The 24,002-nt window shown below is 33.4% G+C and overlaps 4 protein-coding genes across 6 annotated transcripts; 2 read left to right on the top strand and 2 right to left on the bottom strand.

The window, feature by feature from the left end:
• Positions 1–1,111: 1,111 nt before the first annotated feature.
• Positions 1,112–6,059, top strand: LOC107863012 (mitochondrial import inner membrane translocase subunit TIM17-2). 2 transcript variants are annotated; one of them, XM_016708760.2, is made up of 3 exons: positions 1,112–1,384; positions 3,137–3,974; positions 5,742–6,059. In XM_016708760.2, exon 2 carries the CDS (start codon positions 3,263–3,265, stop codon positions 3,947–3,949), a length of 687 nt encoding a protein of 228 aa, XP_016564246.1. In that variant the 5' UTR covers positions 1,112–1,384; positions 3,137–3,262; the 3' UTR covers positions 3,950–3,974; positions 5,742–6,059. The 2 variants fall into 2 exon arrangements, with proteins under 2 accessions (XP_016564246.1, XP_047268515.1); XM_047412559.1 differs by having other exon boundaries at positions 1,178–1,354.
• A 1,873-nt stretch (positions 6,060–7,932) lies between these two features.
• On the top strand, positions 7,933–13,068 carry LOC107863011 (mitochondrial import inner membrane translocase subunit TIM17-2). Of its 2 annotated transcripts, none has more exons than XM_016708758.2 (3): positions 7,933–8,077; positions 10,451–11,316; positions 12,776–13,068. In XM_016708758.2, the coding sequence occupies exon 2, from the start codon at positions 10,582–10,584 to the stop codon at positions 11,290–11,292; it is 711 nt and encodes a 236-aa protein (XP_016564244.1). In that variant the 5' UTR covers positions 7,933–8,077; positions 10,451–10,581; the 3' UTR covers positions 11,293–11,316; positions 12,776–13,068. The 2 variants fall into 2 exon arrangements, with proteins under 2 accessions (XP_016564244.1, XP_016564245.1); XM_016708759.2 differs by having other exon boundaries at positions 7,968–8,077; positions 10,432–11,316.
• Positions 13,069–13,512: 444 nt separating this feature from the next.
• Positions 13,513–14,465, bottom strand: LOC107865011 (lignin-forming anionic peroxidase-like). Its single transcript, XM_047412079.1, has 4 exons — positions 14,427–14,465; positions 14,217–14,363; positions 13,931–14,096; positions 13,513–13,835 (listed from the first exon to the last, which is right to left on the bottom strand). Exons 1-4 carry the CDS (start codon positions 14,463–14,465, stop codon positions 13,513–13,515), a joined length of 675 nt encoding a protein of 224 aa, XP_047268035.1.
• A 6,184-nt stretch (positions 14,466–20,649) lies between these two features.
• On the bottom strand, positions 20,650–22,060 carry LOC107866097 (lignin-forming anionic peroxidase-like). Its single transcript, NM_001324912.1, is given in 4 exon segments — positions 20,650–21,157; positions 21,256–21,421; positions 21,523–21,714; positions 21,833–22,060. Coding segments are annotated over 4 exon segments (969 nt in total). The 5' UTR covers positions 22,055–22,060; the 3' UTR covers positions 20,650–20,768.
• Positions 22,061–24,002: the final 1,942 nt, after the last annotated feature.

The following is a 24,002-nucleotide window of genomic DNA, read 5'->3' as shown; positions in this document are numbered from 1 at the left end:
CTAAATCCTACTAGTGATTAATAGTATTTGGTTGAAATTTGATAGATCAATTAACTCATAATCAGTGGCGGAGCTAAAATTTTTATTGAGGGGTTCAGAAATAAACATATGGACTCGAAGGGGGTTCAACATCTACTATATATACATAAAAATATTTTTGATGGTGTAAAAATAATATAAAAATAGTATAATTTTCCGTCGACGGGGTTCGAACCCCCTAATTATAAGGTGGATCCGCCACTGCTCATGACTAAGGGCAATACAACAACAACAAATCCAGTATATTCCCACATAGTGGTGTCTGGGGAGGGTAGAATGTACGCAGTCCATACCCTACCTCTAAAGAAGTACAGAGAGTGTTTCCGATAAACCCCCGGCTCAGGACACAATGACAATAAATAAAATCGTCATAGAACAAGAAACAAGATATAATAACAGAGATACAACCTATGTACAAAGCCCTACGACTACTAGCCTCGCTACCCCAAGGTACTCCTAACTACTGACTACGACTCAACCACACATATTAGCCCTCTATCTTAATATGCGTTCTCCATACCTTCCTATCAAGGGTCATGTCCTCATTAAGCTGTAACTGCTTTATGTCACGTCTAATCACTTCTCTCTAGTATTTCTTTGGCCTACCCCCTACCCCGCCTGAAACCATCCAAGGCCAACCTCTCACACGTACGAACAGGGGCATCAGTGCCCCTCCTCATCACATGCCCAAGCCATCTCAACCTCACTTCCCGCATCTTGTCCTCCACTGACGCCACTCCCACCTTCTCTCGAATAATCTCATTCCTAATCCTGTCTCCCCTAGTAAGTCCACACATCCACCGCAACATCCTCATCTCCACCACCTTCAACAACTTTTGAATGTGAGAATTCTTAACTGGCTAACACTCCGCTTCATACAACATGGTCGGACGGACTGAAACTCTGTAGAATTTGCCTTTCAAGTTGGGAGGCACCTTTTTGTCACACTAAGGGCTGTACGTGTGTTCCATAAACAATGACTTCTTGCTGCACGGAATATTTTACATTCACGTAGAGTTCGAATAAAATTCCGCACCTTAAATTAATTGAATACAATAATTTTGTGCAGCATAAAAGTTTATTTAGGAAAAAAAAAATATAAATATTATGTATAGAGCTTCATAATTTATTGATTTTTGTAATAAAGTGTGCAACAAGAAAAAACTCCAAAAAGAAAGCAAACAAATTCTTCACCTTTAAATAATTCAATCGGGTATTACCCATTTAAATTCGGGTCAAAAAACCCTTTCTTTTTCTATATACTACTACTTTTTAGGTTTTCCATCTTCTCCCTCTTTCTGCGTCTCCCACCTGGGTAGGTGCCCCCCCAGCCCCCCTTTCTCAGGTTAAAAAAAAAATCTCTTTCTTCAATACCCATCTTTGTTTTTTTGTTCAATTTAGTTTTGCAGTTTTCAGTTCTTAGGTTTTTGGTTGGAAAAAAGTTGAATATAATTTTCAAGATTTCAACGTTTTTCATTTTTTTTGGCGTTTTTTGCGTGAGTTTTGTGAATTGTTGATGGTGTTGGACCTATATAATGATGAATATTGCGGTTTGTTAAAACCCCATGTGAGAAATTGTATAAATAATGATGTGTTGATGCAGAGTATTTTGTATTAGCTGTGATTTTTACTAAGGAGTTTCAAAATATGAAGAAGATAAGGGGTTCGACATCTATTATATTTATATTTATGAAATATAGTTTAAACCATGTATAGCTTTGTTGGTAGTTGATAGATTGATCAATTAAAGATCTCAGCTTTGTTGTGTTATCCATGCTAGTAGTCGTAATGCTATGCTTGTAGTGTCTTGTTCTTGTAGTTCTAGTGGTGTTTGTTGTTTCAGAAAGACCGATTTTAGTATTACTTTGTCGTAGTCTTGTTTTTGTTTTTTGTCGTGAGCCGGGGGGTCTACCTGAAACAACCTCTCCACCTCACCTCTGTGGTAGTCGTACGGACTGCGTACATTTTACCATCCCAGACCCCACTTTGTGGGAATATACTGGGTATGTTGTTGTTGTTACCCTTTCCCTGCCTGGGGTGCTTTAGTGTAACTTATTCTTTTGTATAACCGACCTGAATAATTTGGGATTGAGGTTTAGTTGATTGATTGACTGATCAATTAAAGATGTCACTTTCTGTAGTGGAAGTTGTCATTTCTTGCTAATTTGGGTTTCTACAGCGACCTCCCACCAGCACAGTTACCGGGTAACTCTGTCCACAAAACCTGAGTAAAAAAATAGGTTACCTATGATGAAGTGATGTAGAGTATTTTGTATAGCCAACCCAATTAATTTGGTATTAAGGTGTAGTTGATTGATTGATCAATCAAAGATTTCAGCTTTTGTAGTGGAAGTTGTTGATTTCTTGCTAATTTGGGTTTGCATTTTTGTTTTATAACCGGTTCCACGGGGTACCTGGTAACTCCCACTGGCACGGTTATGGGGAAACTCTGTAAAGAAATCACCTAGTATTAATTGTTTCTGCTGTCTTAGTTTTGTACTACTACTTGTTGTCTCGTATGCCTGTATTTTCAGACTATCCTGCTATTTTTACTGCTCATGTCTTCATAAATGTTGTGGTTTTGCTTTCTTTGAGCTGAGGGTCTATGGAAACAGCCTCTCTACTTGCAAGATAGGGGAAGGTCTGCGTACATGTTGTTGTTGCAGGAAACCTATAGATTAATCTTATGGAGCAAAATGCGTTGCTTATGAAGAAATAGCAAGCTAATAAGTAGCAAATAAGAAGTTATTAACATCTTTCCTCATTGATCTATTTATATAAACTGAGTTTACTTTGTTGCTTGAGCTAAGTTCTGATGCTGAGAGCTGTAGGAAAAAAATGTTATCAGTATAGTTGAATGCAAAGTTTGTGTTCATGTTAGTGGTTTTATTGTTTCAAGTGTTTGTTGTGACTTTCACTTTACAGCCCCTTCTGAGAGCTGTAGGAAAAAAATTTTATTGGTATAGTTGAATGCCAAGTTTTTGTTCATGTTAGTGGTTTTATTGTTTCGAGTGGTCGTTGTGATTTTCACTTTACAGCCTTTGGAAGGTGTTTGCTCAAATTGATGATGAAGTTTGATGAGAATATTTTGATGCAGGTGAATTCTTTGCATCCTAGTCTTATTACAGCAAACTAATCACTTGGAAAGTGAAAGCAAGTCTGCTTGGTTGGTGTTATCCCCTTTAACCTTTTACTTCCTAGTTAGTGCTCGTCCTCTGTAACAATGGGAACACCAGAGACCTCTCGTGAACCTTGCCCTGACCGTATTCTTGACGATGTTGGCGGAGCATTTGGTATGGGTGCTGTTGGAGGTTCAGCCTTCCACTTCTTAAAAGGCTTATACAACTCGCCAAACGGTGAGCGCTTGATCGGTGGTACACAGGCAGTGCGCATGAATGCTCCTCGTATTGGTGGTAGTTTTGCTGTGTGGGGTGGATTGTTCTCCACATTTGATTGTTCAATGGTTTATCTCCGACAGAAAGAAGATCCTTGGAACTCAATTATTGCTGGTGCAGCAGCTGGTGGCTTTCTGCAGATGCGACAGGGATTAGGTTCTGCTTCGAGATCAGCATTGTTTGGTGGAGTCTTACTTGCATTGATAGATGGAGCTGGAATTATGTTAAATAAAGTCATGGCTGCTCCGCAGAATTTCCCACCCATGGAGGAGCCACTACCAAATGTCCCTGGGGTGCCTGGTCAACCAATGGGGCAGGTTCCTGGTCAAGCTGCCGTAAGTATTGATGGTATGATGTCAGAATCTTCAGCACCATCCTCTTCTTCCTCAACTTCCTGGTTTGGAGGGCTTTTTGGTGATGGAAAGAAGGAGGAGACAGCGACAAGCGGTGGTAGCAAAACACAGATTTTAGAGAGCTTTGATGCTCCTATCCCACCTACCTTTGAATTTAAATGAGTTTAAGAGATGGTTTAATTTTCAGGTTAGTAAATGTTATTTCTTTATTATTTGGATTTTTTATGTATTGTGAACAAGTATTGACTAATCAGTGAGGCCAATGTTTTCTGAATAAATGTTTTCCTTCAAAAACACTATACTAACAGGGACTAATCTACAAATTGGTTGATCTGCCAGTACATTAACAAAACATATTGTCTTTATACTAACAAATATCGATAGTTGCAAAGTTTCCTCAAATGTACGAAATCAGTCTCTAACCCTTCAAAATCTCTCCAGTCTCTCACCTTCCAAAGGACCCATATGAGATATAGAGGGGAAGCACTCCTATGCCGTTCGTTTATCCTCTTCTTCTAAAGGCTCAACTTTACAGACCTCTCTCATTGGAATCACTTGTTGCCCTGCAGCATAGTCTAGCATCGTCTCCATAGTTGGGTTGCCACTTCACTATGCAACAAAGAAAGAATATGTAAGCTAAGCATTTGCACATGAAGCATGAGCTAACATATGTGGCTTTTCTTTCTCAAGTTTCAGCTAGGAGATGTGATGGTTCTTGTATCATCCATCCTCGAGGGAGTTCTTGTTGTCATTCTTTTTTCAAGAACAAACTTTGAAATTGCAAGGAGACAACTCCTTATATTGCTTAAATCAACGCCCCAAAAAAACAAAGGGATGCCTCATTGCCTTGTAAAATCTCAAAATCAAGCCTGAGAGGCAGCAGCAAACTTTCTCATGCACTTCTGGGAAAATCCTCTACAGAGACTTCCACACTGGTCACTGCAGGATTCCCTTCCTGTCTCAACATAGCAGCAGATTCCTTTTTGACATTTGTACCACACATTAGGATGAACATTAAAGACTTTTAATAGGCTGGTATGCTAGGTGTAGTACTCTCTATGAAGGTTCCTTTCCCTCCTTTTGAAAGATCTATTCCTGCCACCCTGCCAGTTTTTCTCATCCCACTCTATCAGTGGATTACAGACAATACAATCCTTATGAGGTGTTCCTAACAGTTTCTCCAAGTACGTTGAAGACTTACGCTAGTTGCTCGCACTTCCAGTTCCTCTGTGTATCACTTTTTCGGATAAAATGCTGGACCTCTTATCCAAAGAGGTTTCTATCTGCCATCTGTTGTGTGAAACACTAACGCTCAAGTTCTCTTTGTTCTTCCTCTGTCTCATTCATCTGTCACTGTAATCTTGAATTTCGTTTGTCCTCTCTTTTGGCATAATATGTTCACAATTCACAACTACTCCAGCAGTGTATGTCTCCCCTTCTCTTACAAGGTAAGTTGACAACCTGATAGATCCTGGATGGGTAGGGTGTTCAACCATTGGTCTTCTTTGATGCTTTGACATATTACTTGTTTCTTCCTATCTTGCTTGTTTGGTTGGGAAAGGGTTATCCCGGGATTAGCTATCCCACCATGTATATGGGGGGATAACTTATCCCATCACTATGGTGGTAAATGGTGCGATAAATAGTCCCGGTACTAACTAATGCCTCACACCAAACAACCAACAAACAACAACAAACCCAGTATATTCTCACATAATGGGGGTCTTGGGAGGGTAAAATATACGCAGTCTATACCACTACATCCGAAGACGTAGAGAGGCTGTTTCCGATAGACCCTCACACCAAACATGGGATAAAATAGTCCTTCATTTTATCCTAGGGACTATTTATCCCTTATACCTCACACTAAACGACATTACTGATATGTGCAGTTTATAATCTTACTGATATGTGCAGTTTATAATAAAAATATTTGCCGGAATCCATTTTGCAGGGCGGAGCATTTTGGTGGTCAGTATACTTGTCACGGTTCATACATGCCAATTTTGAGGCTACTAGATGGCTTATTATGGATTTTAATTACAGAGTGGGGCTTATTGGTTGAGGCAGTTAAATTTATAGTATTTGATTGAGGGTAATGTTTCATTTGGTCTAGGTTTAATGGTACTAACATTTGATTGTTGTATGAGTTTGGCTACTTTTTGTTCACACAAATTGAAAAATAATATGGTAGGTTTATGGCTTGTATATGGAAACACATGCTTGGCCAGCATATTAATGGTCTTTTTGCAGGGCTAATTTTTCTTGATAACATGATTCCTTGTGTGTGGTGGTACTTTTTGTAGTTAATATGCTTTTTTCAAAAAAGGAAAGAGTGTTTAGATTAGACTTTAATTGTAGGATTTCACTGAATATATTGTTGAAACCGTAGTTGGTTAAACTTTTTCGTAGACGGCAAACACATCTAGAGTGGCCCAAGCTAACGCATGATCTGTGAGTGCGACGCCCGTCACAGATAGAGTACTGCAATCTTGAATATCATTCTAAGTCATTAAGTTCGTTTCGTGGGTTTAAATCTCAATCAATAAAATCTTAATTATTTTGTGTGTGTGTGTGTTATTTTGTGTTCCAATCACTTAATGATTCTGAGTAAGTCCAAATGACTAAGATTTGTTCTACAATTTTAATCTCATTATGATTGATGTCATTAAGTTGTTTATTCAAAGGTTGGCGGTTCTCCCCTCCTAGTCATTCAAATTTCACAGCCATCACCACTGTTATTACTAATTGCCATTACCATAACAATCTTTAATCACCATCAACAATCGTTATCATTCGTAGCTGCTATATATTGCCAGTCTCTGTTTCATTCACTATCACCATCAACCACTATTGCTAGTCATTATTACCACTAAGTACTAAAGACCATCATTAATTACATTCTTGATTGATATTCACAATTTAACATTCTCTGATCGATATTCGCAATCACTAGGTACGCAATCACTAGGTAATTTTTTATTTATGTAATATTAGAGTAGTTTCATGTTTTATTAATTTTTTAATAAAGAAAAATCTTATATATATATATATATTTTTTTTTTTTATAAAAAAGACAATTTTAGTTATTTTAAATTAAATTCATATCTTGATATTCAGATTTTAATTTTATTTATTTGCACCATTGACTTTTGAATATGGATAGTTCTGATCGTTCATTTATTCACATTAAAATTTAGGCGCTTATTTGATTTGTTCTATTACTAAGATTTTAAATAAAGTCTTAATATCATTATGAGGTATTTTTATATGACTAATTTTAACCATTATTCGATTCACAATCACCGGCTACTAACCAACTCTAGATTCTGTCATCACAACCACTATCGCCATCATTGTTGTCAATCACTAGCCAGGTAGCCTTAGCCAACCATCACTGATAATCAGACTATTGAAAATAGTTGCCATATCTACTACCTCATCATTATAATTATATCCGCTCTCCTCATCAACGCCACATCCACCACATCTATCACTCGCTATCACCATTGTGACCAGTTTATACAACCAATCACCTTCACCATCACAATTAGCACCTCTCATCAGCTACCAATCAACACATCGTCAATCACCACTATTAGCACCTCCAACTACTAGCTCCAGTCAACTCCACCATTACAATCACCTCTATCACTTTGAACCACCACCATCAGTTAGTTACTAGGATACCAATCATCACCACGATTATTAGTCACTAACATCAACCATTGTTGCTACCACCGCATTAAAAATCATTTCCACCGTTACTATCAGATATAAATACTTATTTTATTTAATCAAATAGTAACTTTTATTTTTATTATTTTATACGTATATATTTTCATATATTTAATATAGTACTTCCTTCGTCCTAAATTATGTGTCATTATTTCCTTTTTAATTCGTCCCAAAATAAGTATTGTCTTTCCTTATTTGACAACTTTTTAAAAGCACAATTACCCTTTTACCTTTATTGGTCCTACTTAATTAAAAAAAAAAGATATTGACATATTTTTTAATAAAAGATAATTTGGTAAACTTTATCAAGTTTTTCCTTATTTTTTAAACTTCATGCCCGGTCAAATGGCGATACTACTTCATGCCTGGTCAAATGACGACACATAAAATGGAACGGAGGGAGTATTTTTATTTGAATTGACATTCTCTTTTGTTGACCTAACTCTTCCCCTTTAAATTTCAACAAACCCCTTGTTAGGTTTTCCAAGCTTCTCCACCTTTCTACATCTCTCATTTCTGTCGGGTCGGTCGATACCACTCCTTCCCCTTCAGGTAAAATTCACCATCATCTCCTGCAAAATCTTTGCTTATAGTAATTAATTCTCATCAATGTTCTTTTTGCAGAAAAAAGAAAAATAATAAAAAAAAGAATTTTAATTTTCCAGATCTCAATTTTTTTTCCCTTATTTATTCATTTTTTTTTAATAATGGTCGGTAAATCCACGGGATACGTTCCACCTTCCACTAGCAACAAATATCAAGTAACAGAAGTTAGCTAACTGGTACTGTTGCTGGTGGGAGGTGTGGTTGATTGATTAATTAAAGATTTCATTTTTTGTATTGGAAGTTGTTTCTTGGTAATTTTTGCTTGTATAAGGGTAAATAACATACATCTAGTATCACATTTTAGGGCAGAAGGATAGCAGGAACGAGTGCGTCAGTACCACAGGACTTTGTTATCCGTGCTAGTAGCTATAGTACTAGTTTTATTTCAGATTGTTGTATCATTTGTTGTATTACTTGGTGAGTATTTTTAATGATATTTTTGGGTGTGGGAATTTCTATTGTATCTTGGTATTTTACTATTTCTTTTTTAGATTGTTTTATCTTGATCGGGGGTCTATCGAAAACAACCTCTCTATCTCACCTCTGAGGTAGTGGTATAAACTGCATACACTTTTCCTCCTCAGGCCCCACCTGGTGGGAATATATTGGTGTTGTTGTAGTAGTATCACGTTTTTGCAAGTTTCCTATTTGAACTGTTCGGTCTTCATTTTACTATTTGAGCTATCACCAATTAATGCGAAACGTACTCTTCGGCTATCAGTTGTTTCCTTTTCTTGCATGTTCCCTTTCATTTGAACTGGGACGCCTGAAGTATCACGTTTTTTTGACTTTCCTACCTCAACTAGTTTTTATTTTTCTTACTTGAATTATCATCTACTAGTTATCGACACATATTTCAACTATCAGTTGTTTACTTTTCCTACCTGAACGACATCACACAATTTTTTTTTGATTTTCCTACTTGAACCATGAGGTCTCCATTTTTCCTACCTGGACTATCATCACACACCTCAACGATCAATTTTTACCTTTTCCCATCATTCTATCCAAATGATGATGATATTTCAGGTAGGAAAAGGGAAGAACTAATAGTTGAGGTGTGTTTTGATAAATAGTTGGTGATAGTTCAAGTAGAAGAAGTGAGTGCCTGAAAATTCAGGTAGGTAAACTCGCAAACGGTGATACTTCAAGGGTGTTTTTGATCATTAAGGGGTCGTTTGGTAGGGTGTATTAGAATATTGCAAAATATGATGTATTAGTTATGCCGAGATTATTTCTTATGCACTGTTTGGTTTGATGTGTTAAAAAAAACTTACATAACATATTCTTAAATTAAAAAATTATTTACAAAAATACCCTCCACAAATATAATGAAATTGATGTGGAAAAGGGTTTTGAGGTGCTATTTTGTCCTTACACATGCTAATGCATGCATTGAAATCCCTTGCATTTCTAATACCAAAGTTTCTCATGTATTAGTAATGGCATAGCAGCATAGTATACAATAGAATGTGCATCAGTTGAAAAAGTGTACCAAACAAGGCATTAATAATACACAGGGCTAATACATGCATTATTTGTTCTAATGCATCCTGCCAAACGACCCCTAACTCTTCTTTTAAGTAACTTTTGTGTCTGGGTCACTCTGTCCTCCACATGGTGGACATACGGTAAGAACCACCTAGTATTTTTTCTCCACTACAATTTGAACTTGAGACTTCATAGTTCTCAAGCACTTAATTGATTACTATGCCAAACTCTTGAATGCATATTTTTCGGGTTATGGTTGATGGAGGAGGGATGGTTTTCTTATTTAAAAGAAAGGTTTTCGTTATTGAGATGTCTGGTCCAACGTTATCCTCAAAACGACATTTGGTTCAACTTTCTAGAACCTATTGATTTTAATCTAAGTTAGTCTATCAAAGTTTATAGCTCGGCTTCTTTAATTTACTGAATTTTTTACTTTTTTTAATATATCTGGTCTAAGTGTGATGTGAAGTTGTTAAGTTGTTTGAATATTATTGAAAAAACTATAGATTAATCCTTATGGGTAAATGCTTTGCATTATAAAGAAACGGGCAAGTGGATAAGTAGCTGAGAAGAAGTTATTGACCTCTTTCCTTGATAAAAAAATTGTTATTTACCTCTTTATATATAAAAAGAATTTACTAGTTACTTGATCTGAGTCCTTGATTGTAAGAGGCTAAGAGCTACAGAACAAAACTCAAAAGTTGTTCTTGTTACAAGTGTTGAGTCCAAAATTTGTGTTCATATTAGTGGTTTTGTTGTTTTTAATGTTCGTTGTAATTTTCACTTACAACCCCTTGATGCGGAGCTAGATGGGAATGTTTTATGCAGGTGAATTGTCTGCATCCTAATGTTACTAAATCAAACCAATCACTTCCTTGGAAAGTAAAAGCAAGTTTGTTTGGTTGGTGTCATCCCCTTTTAACTTTTTTCCTCTGAGTCAGTGCTAGTCCCCTGTTACAATGGGAACACCAGAGACCTCTCGTGAGCCTTGCCCTGACCGTATACTTGATGATGTTGGCGGTGCATTTGGTATGGGTGCTGTTGGAGGTTCAGCTTTCCACTTCTTAAAGGGCATATACAACTCACCAAAAGGTGAGCGCTTGATTGGTGGTACGCAGGCAGTGCGCATGAATGCTCCTCGTATTGGTGGTAGTTTTGCTGTGTGGGGTGGACTATTCTCCACATTTGATTGTACAATGGTTTATCTCCGGCAGAAAGAAGATCCTTGGAACTCAATCATTGCTGGTGCAGCAACTGGTGGCTTTCTACAGATGCGACAGGGATTAGGTGCTGCTTCTAGATCAGCAGTGTTTGGTGGAGTGTTACTCGCATTGATAGAGGGAGCTGGAATCATGTTAAATAAAGTCATGAGTGCTCCCCAGAATTTCCCACCCATGGAGGAGCCACTGCCGAATGTCCCTGGTGTGCCTGGATATCCACCTGGGCAGCTGCCTGGTCAACCTATGGGGCAGCTTCCTGGTCAAGCTCCCGCAAGTATCGATGGTATGATGACAGAATCTTCAGCACCATCCTCTTCTGCCTCAACTTCCTGGTTTGGGGGACTTTTTGGTGGTGGAAAGAAGGAGGAGACAACGACAAGCAGCGGTAGCAAGACACAGGTTTTAGAGAGCTTTGATGCTCCTAGCCCACCTACCTTTGAATATAAATGAGTTTACAGATGATTTAATTTTCAGGTTAGAAAATGTTATTTTCTTTATTATTTGGATTCTGTATGTATCGTGAACAAGTATCGACTTTGAACGAGTGTACCCAAGGTTTTGTTATGTTTCATGGAGAAGGTAGTTTTCTGAATAAATGTGTTCCCTCAAAAACAACTATGCGCTCTCTATAGAAACTGCTCAATAATAGGAATATACTCTTGCTTTAGATTCATCGACACACTCTCTTTGTATGAAGATTACCATGATAATGAGAATTAGAATTCTTGTAATTGACTGCTATCAGAAAGCTGTTGCATCCTGTTAATTAGATGTATTATAATTTTGGTGTATTTGGATCTTGTAAGTTCTGCAATTCTTGATTCTGTTATTGAACTTGTATTATATCTTTGAAACATAAACTTTTGTACCTGCAGAAAACTGTATAAATCTTCAGATATGCCCCACCAGTGTTGCCTAACTATATTACATCTTTTAGCACATTGCTTTTTATGTGGGTGTAATATAGGGAATTCTTGTATGTGATATGTGTTTGTGCTTTCTCAAGGATGGAGAATAACGTAGATAGCTATTATACATTTCTTAATGTAGTCCCTCTTGTAATTACTTCCCTAAGTTGCTCGGACTCTCCAAAGTTCTATATTCACAACTCATGATCACCTACTCCAGAAGTGCATTTCTTCCTTTCTTGCCGAACAAGTTATTTTAGGCTCTCTGCTTCACTCAGAGGACGAGAAGATTCTGCACTTTCTGTTTCCACCTTGCTTTCGGCTGAAGCTGTAAATCTAGTAGCAGAAGCCTCAACTCTTGCTTTTGGTTGAGCTACTGTTGAGCTAGTAGTAGAAGCCTCAATTCTAAGCCATGTCCGTTTTATTTTCTCTCCTTCCTTTTCTTGAATTTGTTTGGGTTCTGCCTTGTGTGAGCTTCATTGGTAAGCTCTGGATTGAGATTTTCTCCGTCCGTCTCCAATGTTCAGGAAAAGTAAATGAGAAGGAAACATAAGAAAAATCTTGTCCTGGAAAAACTTGACGTAAGACCGATCTGGAATTTAGGTTTGTAATTGTTCTGGACTTCTTAAGATACACCAAGTGATGTTGAAAACCTGATAGATCCTGGATGGGCAGGGTATTCAATCTTTGGTCTTCTTTGATGCTTGACATATCTATTTCTTCATTGTTCATATATAGAACACACACGGAAAATTTTTTCTTAATGTTTCCTTATTAGTTGCTATATTTTCTTCACTGTCGTTTTTCCTTTTCATACTTTGATTTATTGTACTTGAGCCAATGGTCCTCATGAAACCACCTCTCTTCCTCCATGAGCTAGGGGTACAGTCCGCACACACTTTACCCTCCCCAGACACCACTTACGGGAGTTCACTGGTTATGTTGTTGTTATTTGTCATCCTAGATTTGACTGATATGATGAGCAATTTATAATCAAAAAACATTTGCTTGAATCCATTTTGTAGGGGGGAGCATTTTGGTGGTCAGTACACTCGTCAGGGTTCTTGATCCATTCCAATTTTGAGGCTAGTAAAAGGCTTATTATGGATCTTAATGACAGAGTGGGCATATTGGGTGATCTACATTACTTGACATAGGTTTAGTGGTATTAACTTTTGGTTATTGTATGATCAGTTTGTCACTTTTGTTCCATCCTGAATGATAAATAGATGGAAAAATAATATAGCCATGTCTTTGGTTGTACTTGGAAATTCTTGCTTTGGGCAAAAATAATTGGGCAGCATATCTTTCTCTCAAATTTTATCTTACAGATTTTTCCAAGTTGATGTTCTTGGATAAGAGAATCATTACAACTATTTAATTAGAGTAAAGAAATCTCAACTATTTCATCACACCACTTTTTGGTTAAGCTCAATTATTATTGGAGCCTATTCACTTCTATCTTACATTACAGGAAGTCCTACATATGCTATAGCAAACATTGAGTGAGGGGTTGCTGCCAGTGCTAAACATAATATGTGAAAAACTCCAAACTAATTAAATAGATAAATGGTAAACCATACAATAATCATACTTGATATTTGCCATCCTTTATTAAATCTAAATATTGCGTTATTAGTAGTTTGTGGAACTAATTCAGTGTTGGAGCTACACCTTTCTCGAAAAATTATATTGTATATATAAAAAAAACTTTTTGTATGTATATATTAGATCTTGGATATTCTTGACGAAGTTTTTGGCTTCACCACTTAGCAGGGAAAATCCAAAAGAATGACTTTACAGGGTATCTTCTCCATCCTATATAAGTTTCTTCCTTCGATGAGACATCTAGGAATTTATCAAGAGTACTGCAAATGAAAAAAATTCTTTGCCTCAAGTTCTTGAAGTAGTTGTTATCCAACTGATTGGGTGTAACCAAATCAAGTGGAGCTAGGTTTCCATTTTGATCTTTTCGAGGACATTGACGTCTTCTAGAGCTAGCAAATCCAACATCGATGTCTGTTGCATTGCTATAAATCTTATTACGGAAGAGGAAACATTGTGCTTGACCTATTGAATGTGCTCCTAAAATTAGAAAATTTTGAAATCGTTACAACTTCTTATCTACACAAATCTATGATCGATGAAGTTATCTTTTCAATAAATTAATCAGTTTTTACCTGATAAAGCAACCATGTCCCTTGTGCTAAGGCCTTTTTTGGCAAAGCCAGAAATAAGCCTACCAAGAGGATCAAAAGGACCTGGAAAATCTGTTTCTGCAAGAGCATGACTTACAGTGGTTGAGTCTCTTCTTCCTAGTTTCACTGTCCATGATGGACCACCAACCTGGTTATTAATAATATAACATTGATTAGTATCGACAAATACTAATTACGAGCATAAGAATTTTTTCATTTCATGGTGACATAGCGTGAAAAAAGTGAACTTTAAACTGCAAACACTAACGAAAGTTGATGCATCCCGAACAACAACTGCAAGTATATGGGCACATGATACAATTTTTGGACATGTTTTCTCAAGCTCTCTTTTTGCATCTTTTATAATAACGTAGCCTCTAACTGACCCAAGATTTAGCAATGCTGTCTTCTCACGCTGACAATGGTTGGAGTCTCATCAAGTAAGATAGAAGCATCACAACCCTATAAGAGAAAATACAGCAACAATGGCTGCAAAATAATTGTTTGAACTGCTCATTTTGAAAAGACTAACATATATATACATATGTACATATATATATGAAGAATTATAGATGCTTATTAGCTTATGTGATTGTGTTGAGGGAATGTTGCTCCCAAATTAGAAACATGTTTTAAAGCTATTTGGTCACTATTGGCTGCCAATTACCATGCATCCGCGTTATTGCTTTAGCCTGGATTCTCCTGTCGAGAGTGACTTTGAATATGATAAAGCCTATAAAACATAGAGCTACTATCATTTTTTTATTATAAATTGAGATCTTCTTCAAACTTGATGTACAAATTGATAGAATAGCAAATAGCATCTTTCTAGCCTTCATACTCATGGATTTCAATCTCATCGGTCTCATCTGAACGGCTCGCTGTCTATTTAGTTACATTTTTTATTTTGATTCCAGAACAGAATTAGAGATCTTGACCCCCTCCCTTGAATGCTCTTGGTGCTGAGACTATCACTGCTAAGTTGCGTCGGATCAATAACGGAAAACAAATAAATTGCAAAAACAACTAAGTCAACACTTATTTGCTGTGAATCTACTAGCCCGGACGCTTAAATCTATTCCACCACAAACGAAACAGCTTTTGTCTGGCTATTATTTGGCTTGTTCTAATAGCTCCCTAGGATAATTATGGGTAAGGTAAAATTAAGTAATTTTAATCAAGTTTGTATTTATGTTATAAAATTTATTTAATATATACAAATAAATTCTCTAAAATCAATGTAAGCAAAAAATATAAAAAAAAATAATGACCCAAAAGGATATCATTGTACTCCCTGCTTTTCTATGTTGAAGTCTTTCGTATAAATTTTGATATGGTTTACTTATTCCTACGTTTTGTCACGTAGAAAGCTTCTTGGTATTTTATGAATGTCATTTTTGAATAATAACAGACATAGATTTGGGCATTACGTTGAACGTCAAAAAGTAATCATATATATTATTATATTAAGGATTTTTTTTTTCATATTTCTCACTATATTATTTAAATAATAATTTATTTATTTTTACTATATATACTAGTTTAACCGCATAAATAATTTTTGATTATTTAAAATTAAATGATTTTATTTATCGTGAAGGTTTTTAATGAAATGCAAAAAGTTTAAATCACTCTCAAAGATCCTTCACACTTATTTTATGTAAACATAACATATATTTTACTGTAAGCACATATATATTTTACCATCAGAAGTTTAAAGTTGTTAATGGATCGTCACTTTTGCGTTTGTCATGCAGTACCTTTTTTCCTTACCACTAGTGTAGTATTATTATTCCTTTATTTTTTTTATATTTAAAATCTTTTCTTATTTTTAGAGTTAAATCTTTAAAAAATCTTTGATTACTTAAATCTTTTAAAAATTTGGTACTTTTTATATTTTTCTTATTCTAACGCGTTCATATTTATTTCTAAAATTTTTGATCTTCTTAAAATCAACTTTAGTTGATTTGAAATTCTTAAACTAATGAAAAAGATATTAGTTGTCATTAATTCTGAGTACTTCTAATGAGGAAAATTTTTACTGTAAATATTTAATTGATTTTCAATTCTTAAATATTAGGAAAATAGTGAAAAAATGATTTTATCTAAAATAGAAATTTTTAATGAAGGGCAAAAAGTTCAAACAACATTTTTAAAACCCTTTACATTTTTAATATAATTAGTCAAGTATACGTGCATTGCACGTGTGTTTAATGTCAAGCCATCAATCAATGTGTTTGTGTTTTATATATATATATATATATATATATATATATATATATATAAGAAATAGCAATTGACTTTAAAAATTGAAGACAAACAACTTTATGCATCAAGGCATGCTTGAAGTATCAGTATTTTGATTGTCTACTACGACGTGAGCTATCTATCACATAACGGATGATAACAAAAATAATGTATAGTAAGATGATTAAACCTAATCTTTACAATTTTTTTTCAAAGTCCGATCGAACATTCATCTAACACCTGTAAACTACAACAAAACAATACCATACTCGAGATATTAGAACGAGACAATTAAACCCTAGCATTTGTAAAAAAGTTTCTCAAAATTTTCTAATAATAATATAATATAAAAATAATAAAGATTCCCAAATATAGCACAAATCCTGCACGTTCGAACAATATACACTATTAAAATTATTTTTCTTTTTATTATGTCAAAAATATAAATAGAGGTCCTAATACTACTAAATTTTGAAGAAAAAAATTCTAATGCTTTAATTATTTTCCTTGTTTTAATTTATAAGAAAAAGGCTGCTATTAAGTTTATTATTCTAATTTTGATAAAAACCATCACATTTCCCCCCTTTTTTTCCTCTTATTTTGTACTTTGGAATCCTTTCTCTCTCAAGTACACGAGGAAAAAAAAAATCATCAATAATAAGTCTTTATATATTTTTTCCTTACCATATATTTTAGAATATTTTTATTTATTATAAATATAATGATATAATAATTATAGAAAATAAGTGAAAAGACAATTTTGTTTATTGCAGAGACTTTTAACGAATTAGGGATAAAAATTTCAAATCACTTTTCTAAGGGTCTTCACATTTTTTATAGAATCTCAAAAATAGATCCAAATTAGGGTGACTTTCAAATTTTAGCCCCAAATAAAAAAGCTTCCTTAAAATAACCTTTACCTATTAACTAGTATTTTTTTAAACAAAATTGCCCCTGATCAATGCAGTAAATTACATAAATGATCTTCATAATGGATAACAACTCCATATTTATATCCTTCAACTTTTATTTTTTTCTTTTTTTAATTTTACTTTGATTTTTATTTTTTCTTTTCTCTTTTTATTTTTAATTTTCTCAACCCTTACTTTTTGCCTCTCAACTTCTTTTTTTTTCTTTTTCATTTTATATTTTTTTTTAACTCTTTTTAGTTTTTCTCAACCCTTACTTTTTTTCTTTACACCTTTCAACGTCTACTTTTATAATTTTTTTTTCTTTGATTTTTATTATTTCTTTTTTCCTTTTTAAATTTTTCTTGACCTTTATTTTTATTTAATCTTTTTTTTTTATCAACCTTTATTTTTTTATTATTCTCTCTCAACTTCTATATTTTCTTTGATTTTTATTTTTTTTGATATTTTTCTTCATTTTCTTCTTTTTTGCAATTTTTATTATTTTTGTTCTTTTCTTCGATTTCTTCCATTCAAGTTACATCTCCTGGGTAAGAGTTGACACTATCACATCATAAAGGTAAGATTTACCACTTTCGAACAATAAACTACGTTTCATGAGCAAGAGTTGACACTACTACATTGTAGAGGCAAGACTTATGACTTTCTAACAACAAGTTATGTTTCATGGGAAAGAGTTGATACTACCACATTGTATTTCGATTTATGAGATGTTCTATAACTATTGCCTTAGAGGTAAGACTTAGCTTAAGGACTTTCAAGCAACAAATTATGCTCCACGGGCAAGAGTTGACTCTACGACGTTATGTTTTCATTTATGAGATGTTCTACAACTATTGCCTTAGAAGCAAGACTTAATTAGCTCAAGGACTTTCAAACTATAAATTATGCCCCACGGGCAAAAGTTGACTCTACCATGTTATGTTTTCATTTATGAGATATTTTACAACTATTGCCTTAGAGGCAAGACTTAGTTCAAGGACTTTCAAACTACAAATTATGTCCCACGGGCAAGAGTTAACAATACCACGTTATGTCTTTATTTATGAGATGTTCTACAACTATTACCTTAGAGGCAAGACTTAGTTCAAGGACTTTCAAATAATAAATAATGCCCCACGGGAAGAGTTGATACTACCACGTTATATCTTTATTTATGGGATGTTCTACAACTCTTGCCTTAGAGGCAAGACTTTGCTCAAGGACTTTCAAATAATAAATTATGCCCCACAGGTAAGAGTTGACACTACCACATTATGTCTTTATTTATAAGATATCCTACAACTCTCGCCTTAGAGACACGACCAATCTCAAGAATTTTCAAAGAACTTCGTAACAACAATTCATGCCCTTAAATTTGCTTTGATGTCAAAAAAAGAAAATTCCATTATGGATTATCCAATTTTTTATTTATTAGCAAAATATAATAGAAGTTGAGAAAACAGAAAAAAAACGATCAAATAAAATAAAGAAATAAAAAAAAGATTGAGAAAAATAAGGAAAGAAAAAATATAAAGATCAAGAAAAAAGCAAAGAATTTAAAAAATTGAGAAAAATAAAAATGAGAGGAAAAATAAAAATAAAGTATGAAAAAAATGAGGAAAAAAAAGAGAACTGAAAAAGAAAAAAACGATCAAACAAAATAGAGAAATAAAAAAAAAAGATTGAGAAAAAAAGGAAAGGAAAAATAAAGATTAAGAAAAGAGCGAAGAATTAAAAAAATTGAAAAAATAAAAATGAGAGGAAAAAACAAAATTAAAGTTTGAGAAAAATAAGGGGAAAAAAGAGAACTGATAAAAATAAAAAATAAAAGAAAAATAAAGTTTAAAGACAAATGAATTAAAAAAAGAAAAAAAAGAAATAGATAATGCTTGAGAAAAAAAGAAAACAAAAAAAAATAAAGTTTGAGAAAAATGAATTAAAACAAGAAAATAAAATTAAAGGAAAAAAAATAAAAAGTGAAAATAATAAAATTAAAGAAAAAAATAAAACAAAGAATAATAAATTAAATAAAAAAAATAAGAAGTGAAAATAATAAAAAATAAAATTTGAGAGACAAATAAGTATGAAAAGTTTTAAAAATATATTTGAGGTGTAGAGGAGTAAAATGGTACTTGTACTATACTTAAAAGGTAAAGAAGATTATTTTTTAAAGATATTTCTTATTGGGGTTAAATATCTAAAGCCACCCATATTTGAATTTATAGCATGCAATTTCCTATATTATAGATAAATTATAAATAAAGATATAACAATTTCTTGCACGTTAATGTTTGAAGTAACGCGGCGTAGCGATCAATATTGACTAAAGTTGTGTGTAAGGTAAAAATTTATTCGCATTAACTATTTATCCGAGTTAGAGTGCATATAGTATTGCTGTACGGATCAACTGTTTTTTCTTTTTTAAATTACATTGAGTCAAATGATTTAATGTTAATCTAACAATTAAAAATAAAGTGGAGATATATTAATTTGAAGTATATTATAGATTTTATTTGAGGTTATTCTGAGGTTATAAAATAACTTAAAAAATTATGAGGTTATAACATAAATAAAAAATTAAAATGGAAATATATTAGGGTGGATAATATTCTATAATATGCTTCTACCTTGCTGGAGCTTCACTACTTTTTAGCAAAGTTCGATTTTAATTCTTCTATTGCAGTGATATTCTAATATATATAGCTCATTGACCTTTGATTTTCAACGTAATGTCTAAATCAATGTTTTTGGAAAAAGACATTCGTGCCATTACAAAATAAAACATTTAATTCATCATCTTCCTAATGTGACAAAACCTAGGAATAAGTAAGGTGTCATAATTAGAGGCGGAACTAAAATGTTTGATTTTTAATTTTTTTTTATTTATACGGCTGAAGTCTTTAGGAAATAATTTTTGTACTTCTTTGAAGTAGTGATAATTTTTACATACGCTATATTTTCTTCAAACTTTATTTGTGATCAGAATGTCATTTGATACGTTATTATTATTTGTTTATTTATATTTATTAAAATAATCTTTTTTATAAAATATAAATTTAAGCTAAAACTATTTAATTCTATCAAATAAGTACTTAATTATCTCACCGGGTATGTACTGTACGGATTCGATTCACCTAACACACAAGACACATGTAGGTTGCCATTAGAACAAGTCAAACTATATCATTTTAGGTAGTTAATTTTTGATGTTTTTCTAGCAATGAACTTTACAACTTGGATTGTTAAAGATAAAACATATTGGACTTTTGGTAGTGAAAAAATTATTTGTTCATTGTCTTTTTCTTTTTTCATTTAGGGAAAGCTACAAATTTGACCTTCAAAGGAAAATTCGATGCTCTAAAACTTTCGTTACATATGGAGTTTGAGAAAGAACCGAACGACAAATATGACCTCGTACTATCCGGAATTCAGCAACAAATATGACAACTTAGATTGTTGGAGACAGAACATATTAGACTTTTGGTAGCGAATACACTAACAAAAGCTCCTATTGAGAATTTGAATATTTCAAAGAGATCTTTGTAAAGGCAGCATAACGAAGAATTTATTTCATTTTATTGAAACAATACTACATGGATAAAGAATCAAATGAATGTAAATTAAATAAACTTTGCAACATTAATGCATAGGCTTTTGAAAGATTAATTTATAGCTCCACACACAGTTCTTATGATTCCATTTGAACCAGTTAAGGGACTGATATCTCCCATTCTAATCATGGCAGCAGCGAAATCAGAGGCAAATGCTCGAGGGCTATTGCTATATTCTAAAACAATATCATCGGTAGATCCACCACTCAAAAGGACTTGATCAGATTGAAGAAGACCTTTTCTTTGCCTCAAGTTCTTGAAATAGTTGTTATCCAATTGATTGGGTGTGACCAAATCAAGTGGAGCTAGGTTTCCATTTTGATCTTCTTGAGGACACCGACGTCTTCTAGTGCTAGCAAATCCAGCATCAATGTCTGTTCCATTACTGTAAATCCTATCACGGAAGAGGAAACATTGTGCTTGACCTATTGAATGTGATCCTAAAAAAAATAAAATATTAAAAACGTTGGAAATTCTTATCTATATAAGTATATCCTTGATAAAATGCTATATGTTCAATAATTTAATCAATTTTTACCTGATAAAGCAACCATGTCCCTTGTGCTAAGACCTTTTTTGGCAAAGCCAGAAATAAGCCTAGTAAGAGGATCAAAAGGACCAGGGAGATCCGTTTCTGCAAGAGTATGACTTGCAGTGGTAGAATCTCTTCTTCCAAGTTTCACTGTCCATGATGGACCTCCAACCTGATGATTGTTAACATAACGTTGGTTAGTATTCGACAACACCTTCATTGTAGCATATTAAAAGTTTTTCTTTTGAAGAAAATGAAACTATAAATACTTACGAGAGTCGACGCATCCCTGGCAGCAACTGCAAGTATGTCAGCACATGATACAATTCCTGGACATGTTTTTTCAAGCTCTCTTTTAGCATCTTCTATAATACCATATCCTCTAACTGATCCAAGATTTGGCAATGCCGTTTTCTCACTGACAATAGTGGGTGTCTCATCAAGTAAGATAGAAGCATCACAACCCTAAAGTTAAAGTCATAAATTGGTTAGAATATGGAAGCAAATGAAATTAATACTTTCAAACTTGAACTCTTGAAGTACATGGAGCTTGAAACACAAAGTGCACATGTATCTAGCCAACCTGAACAAAGCAATCATGGAAATGAAGGCGAATGAGGGATGCAGCCATCCGACGTTCAGCTGAAACTGCTTGTCTAACACTTTTACGAATCGTGTTGAGTGCATTAGGGCAAGCACGATCATAGAATGTGGAAGAAAGTTGTGCATGACATTGCATGCTACAGAGTAGAACAAGAGAAAATATAGCAGCAACAGCCGCAAAAGAGTTGTTTGAAATACTCATTTTGAAAATGCAAAATATAAGATGATGATCTTTGATATGAAGAATAAAAGATGCTTATTAGCTTTGTGATGTGTTGAGACAATGTGTTACTGCAAATATTTATAGGCAAATAAACACGTTAGTTTAAAGCTCTTTGGTCACTATTGGCTGCCTATTGCATGCATATCCGCGTTATTGCTAGCTAGCTTTTGTCTTGCTATTGTTTGACTTGTTCTAATAGTTTCATAAAATTCAGTAATTTTATTAAACTTCGTATAGATGTTATAAATTATATCCCCGTTCATCTTTATTTATCCACTTTTATAAGCAAATAAACACGTTATTATAAAGTTCTTTTTTCACTATTGGCTGCCTATTGCCATGCATCTGTGTTATTGCTAGCTTTTGTCTTTGCTATAGTTAGACTTGTTCTCTAGCTATCTATATTTGGGAGCGGGCAGATAAAGATTGAGTCGAGCGCGTTCACCCTAACTTTCTTAACAAATAATTATACTATATATATAAAATAATCTTTTTATTTATTTTTTATGTATAAATATAAATTTGAATTTCTCTACACACAAAATTAAGTAGAGTTTGACTTAGTGGTTTAGGAGTTTAAAATTCACGTTTTGGGTTTAAGTTTAAACCTCAAAACACTAAATCATAATATTTCGAACCCTCTTAATGAAAATCCTAAATCCGCAATATAGCCACAGTAATACTCCCTCCGTCCGTCAATGGTTTCCATTATTAGCTTGGTACATAGGTTAATCAATAGTAAATGATAGAGGTAATTTTACTATATTATCTTTGAAATATAATAAATGTAATGCTTTGAAAAATGCAGTGATGAATCATATTTAATGCTAAGTGTAAAATGAGTATAAATGAGAAAATTATTTATTAATTTTTCAAACGGACCAAGTATTGTTGGACATCTATTTTTAGTATAATGGACAAGTAAGGATGGACGGGGGAATAATACCGGATTAGACAAAAATGGCTAAACTAATAAGGCTCCGTTTGGCCATGTGAATGATGATTTGAAATCATGATATAAAATCGTGATTTGAAATTATGATATAAAGTTGAAGTTTTGTTTGGACATGCAATCTGGAACTTTTATATCGTATATTTTCTAATAAATATAAAAGCCCCATAAGTTGTGAAAACTATCAAAATTGTCTCAATTTTTTGTTCAAACTTAAATAAGCAAAAGTTTATAACAAAAGCATAATCAATTATCATAAAGCTATTTTTTTTTTAAAAATACAAAATTTATTGATCAAACTTAATTCAATAAAAAAAAGTAAAAAAATTAAACATGAGTTGTAGCGTACTACTATTTAATACGATCCTCCCACATAGTACAGACAATCTCCTCATGACGTTGAGCTTGTATTTCTCGATTAAATGACCGAGAAGACGAACCAATATTATTATCTTTTCATTTGTTTGTAAAACATAATGAATTTGGTGAATAATAAATTGTAAAGTAGGAGTTGATTTGAAGTAATATTAAATTTTATGTTGGTGAAAGTAATAGTTTTATAAAATATAAATGAGTTAAAGAGTAATAATATGAGTTATAAATTTTATATGTATATGAAATAGATAATTGGTAGATATAAAAGACGGATGAACGAGTTTATTTTTTATGAGATACAAACTTAGCTTGTAGGTCAATTTTGTATTTGAAAAAATTTAAATTATTATGATATAAAATTCAAAATCAATTATTTTTTTTCCGGGGGAAATTTAGAGATTTCATCTCAAGATATAAAATCATGAGATAAAATTTGCGTTAAGTTGCATGTTTGAATACTAATTTTATATCATAATTTCAAATCACGTGATGAAATCATATGTCCAAATACATGTTAAAAAGTTTATCAGAAGTTGTTCCAGCATTTTATCACGTGGTAGGAATCTTCATGATGTATAGGGTATGTCATTCTCCAATAAC

This window comes from Capsicum annuum, chromosome 5 (assembly GCF_002878395.1).
Source record: "Capsicum annuum cultivar UCD-10X-F1 chromosome 5, UCD10Xv1.1, whole genome shotgun sequence".
Lineage (NCBI taxonomy): Eukaryota > Viridiplantae > Streptophyta > Magnoliopsida > Solanales > Solanaceae > Capsicum > Capsicum annuum.
Note: the sequence above shows the minus strand (reverse complement) of the source record. Positions and strands in the feature narration are given on the sequence as shown.

What these genes read in the sequence shown, in the direction of transcription:
- LOC107863012 (XM_016708760.2), top strand. Translation starts at nt 3,263, where the DNA reads ATGGGAACACCAGAGACCTCTCGTGAACCTTGCCCTGACCGTATTCTT.
- LOC107863011 (XM_016708758.2), top strand. Translation starts at nt 10,582, where the DNA reads ATGGGAACACCAGAGACCTCTCGTGAGCCTTGCCCTGACCGTATACTT.
- LOC107865011 (XM_047412079.1), bottom strand. Translation starts at nt 14,465, where the DNA reads ATGAGCAGTTCAAACAATTATTTTGCAGCCATTGTTGCT. An exon ending in ATTTTGCAGCCATTGTTGCT is followed by an intron (nt 14,364 to 14,426) that starts GTATTTTCTCTT and finishes AACCATTGTCAG; the next exon opens with CGTGAGAAGACAGCATTGCT. An exon ending in TTCGGGATGCATCAACTTTC is followed by an intron (nt 14,097 to 14,216) that starts GTTAGTGTTTGC and finishes ATTAATAACCAG; the next exon opens with GTTGGTGGTCCATCATGGAC.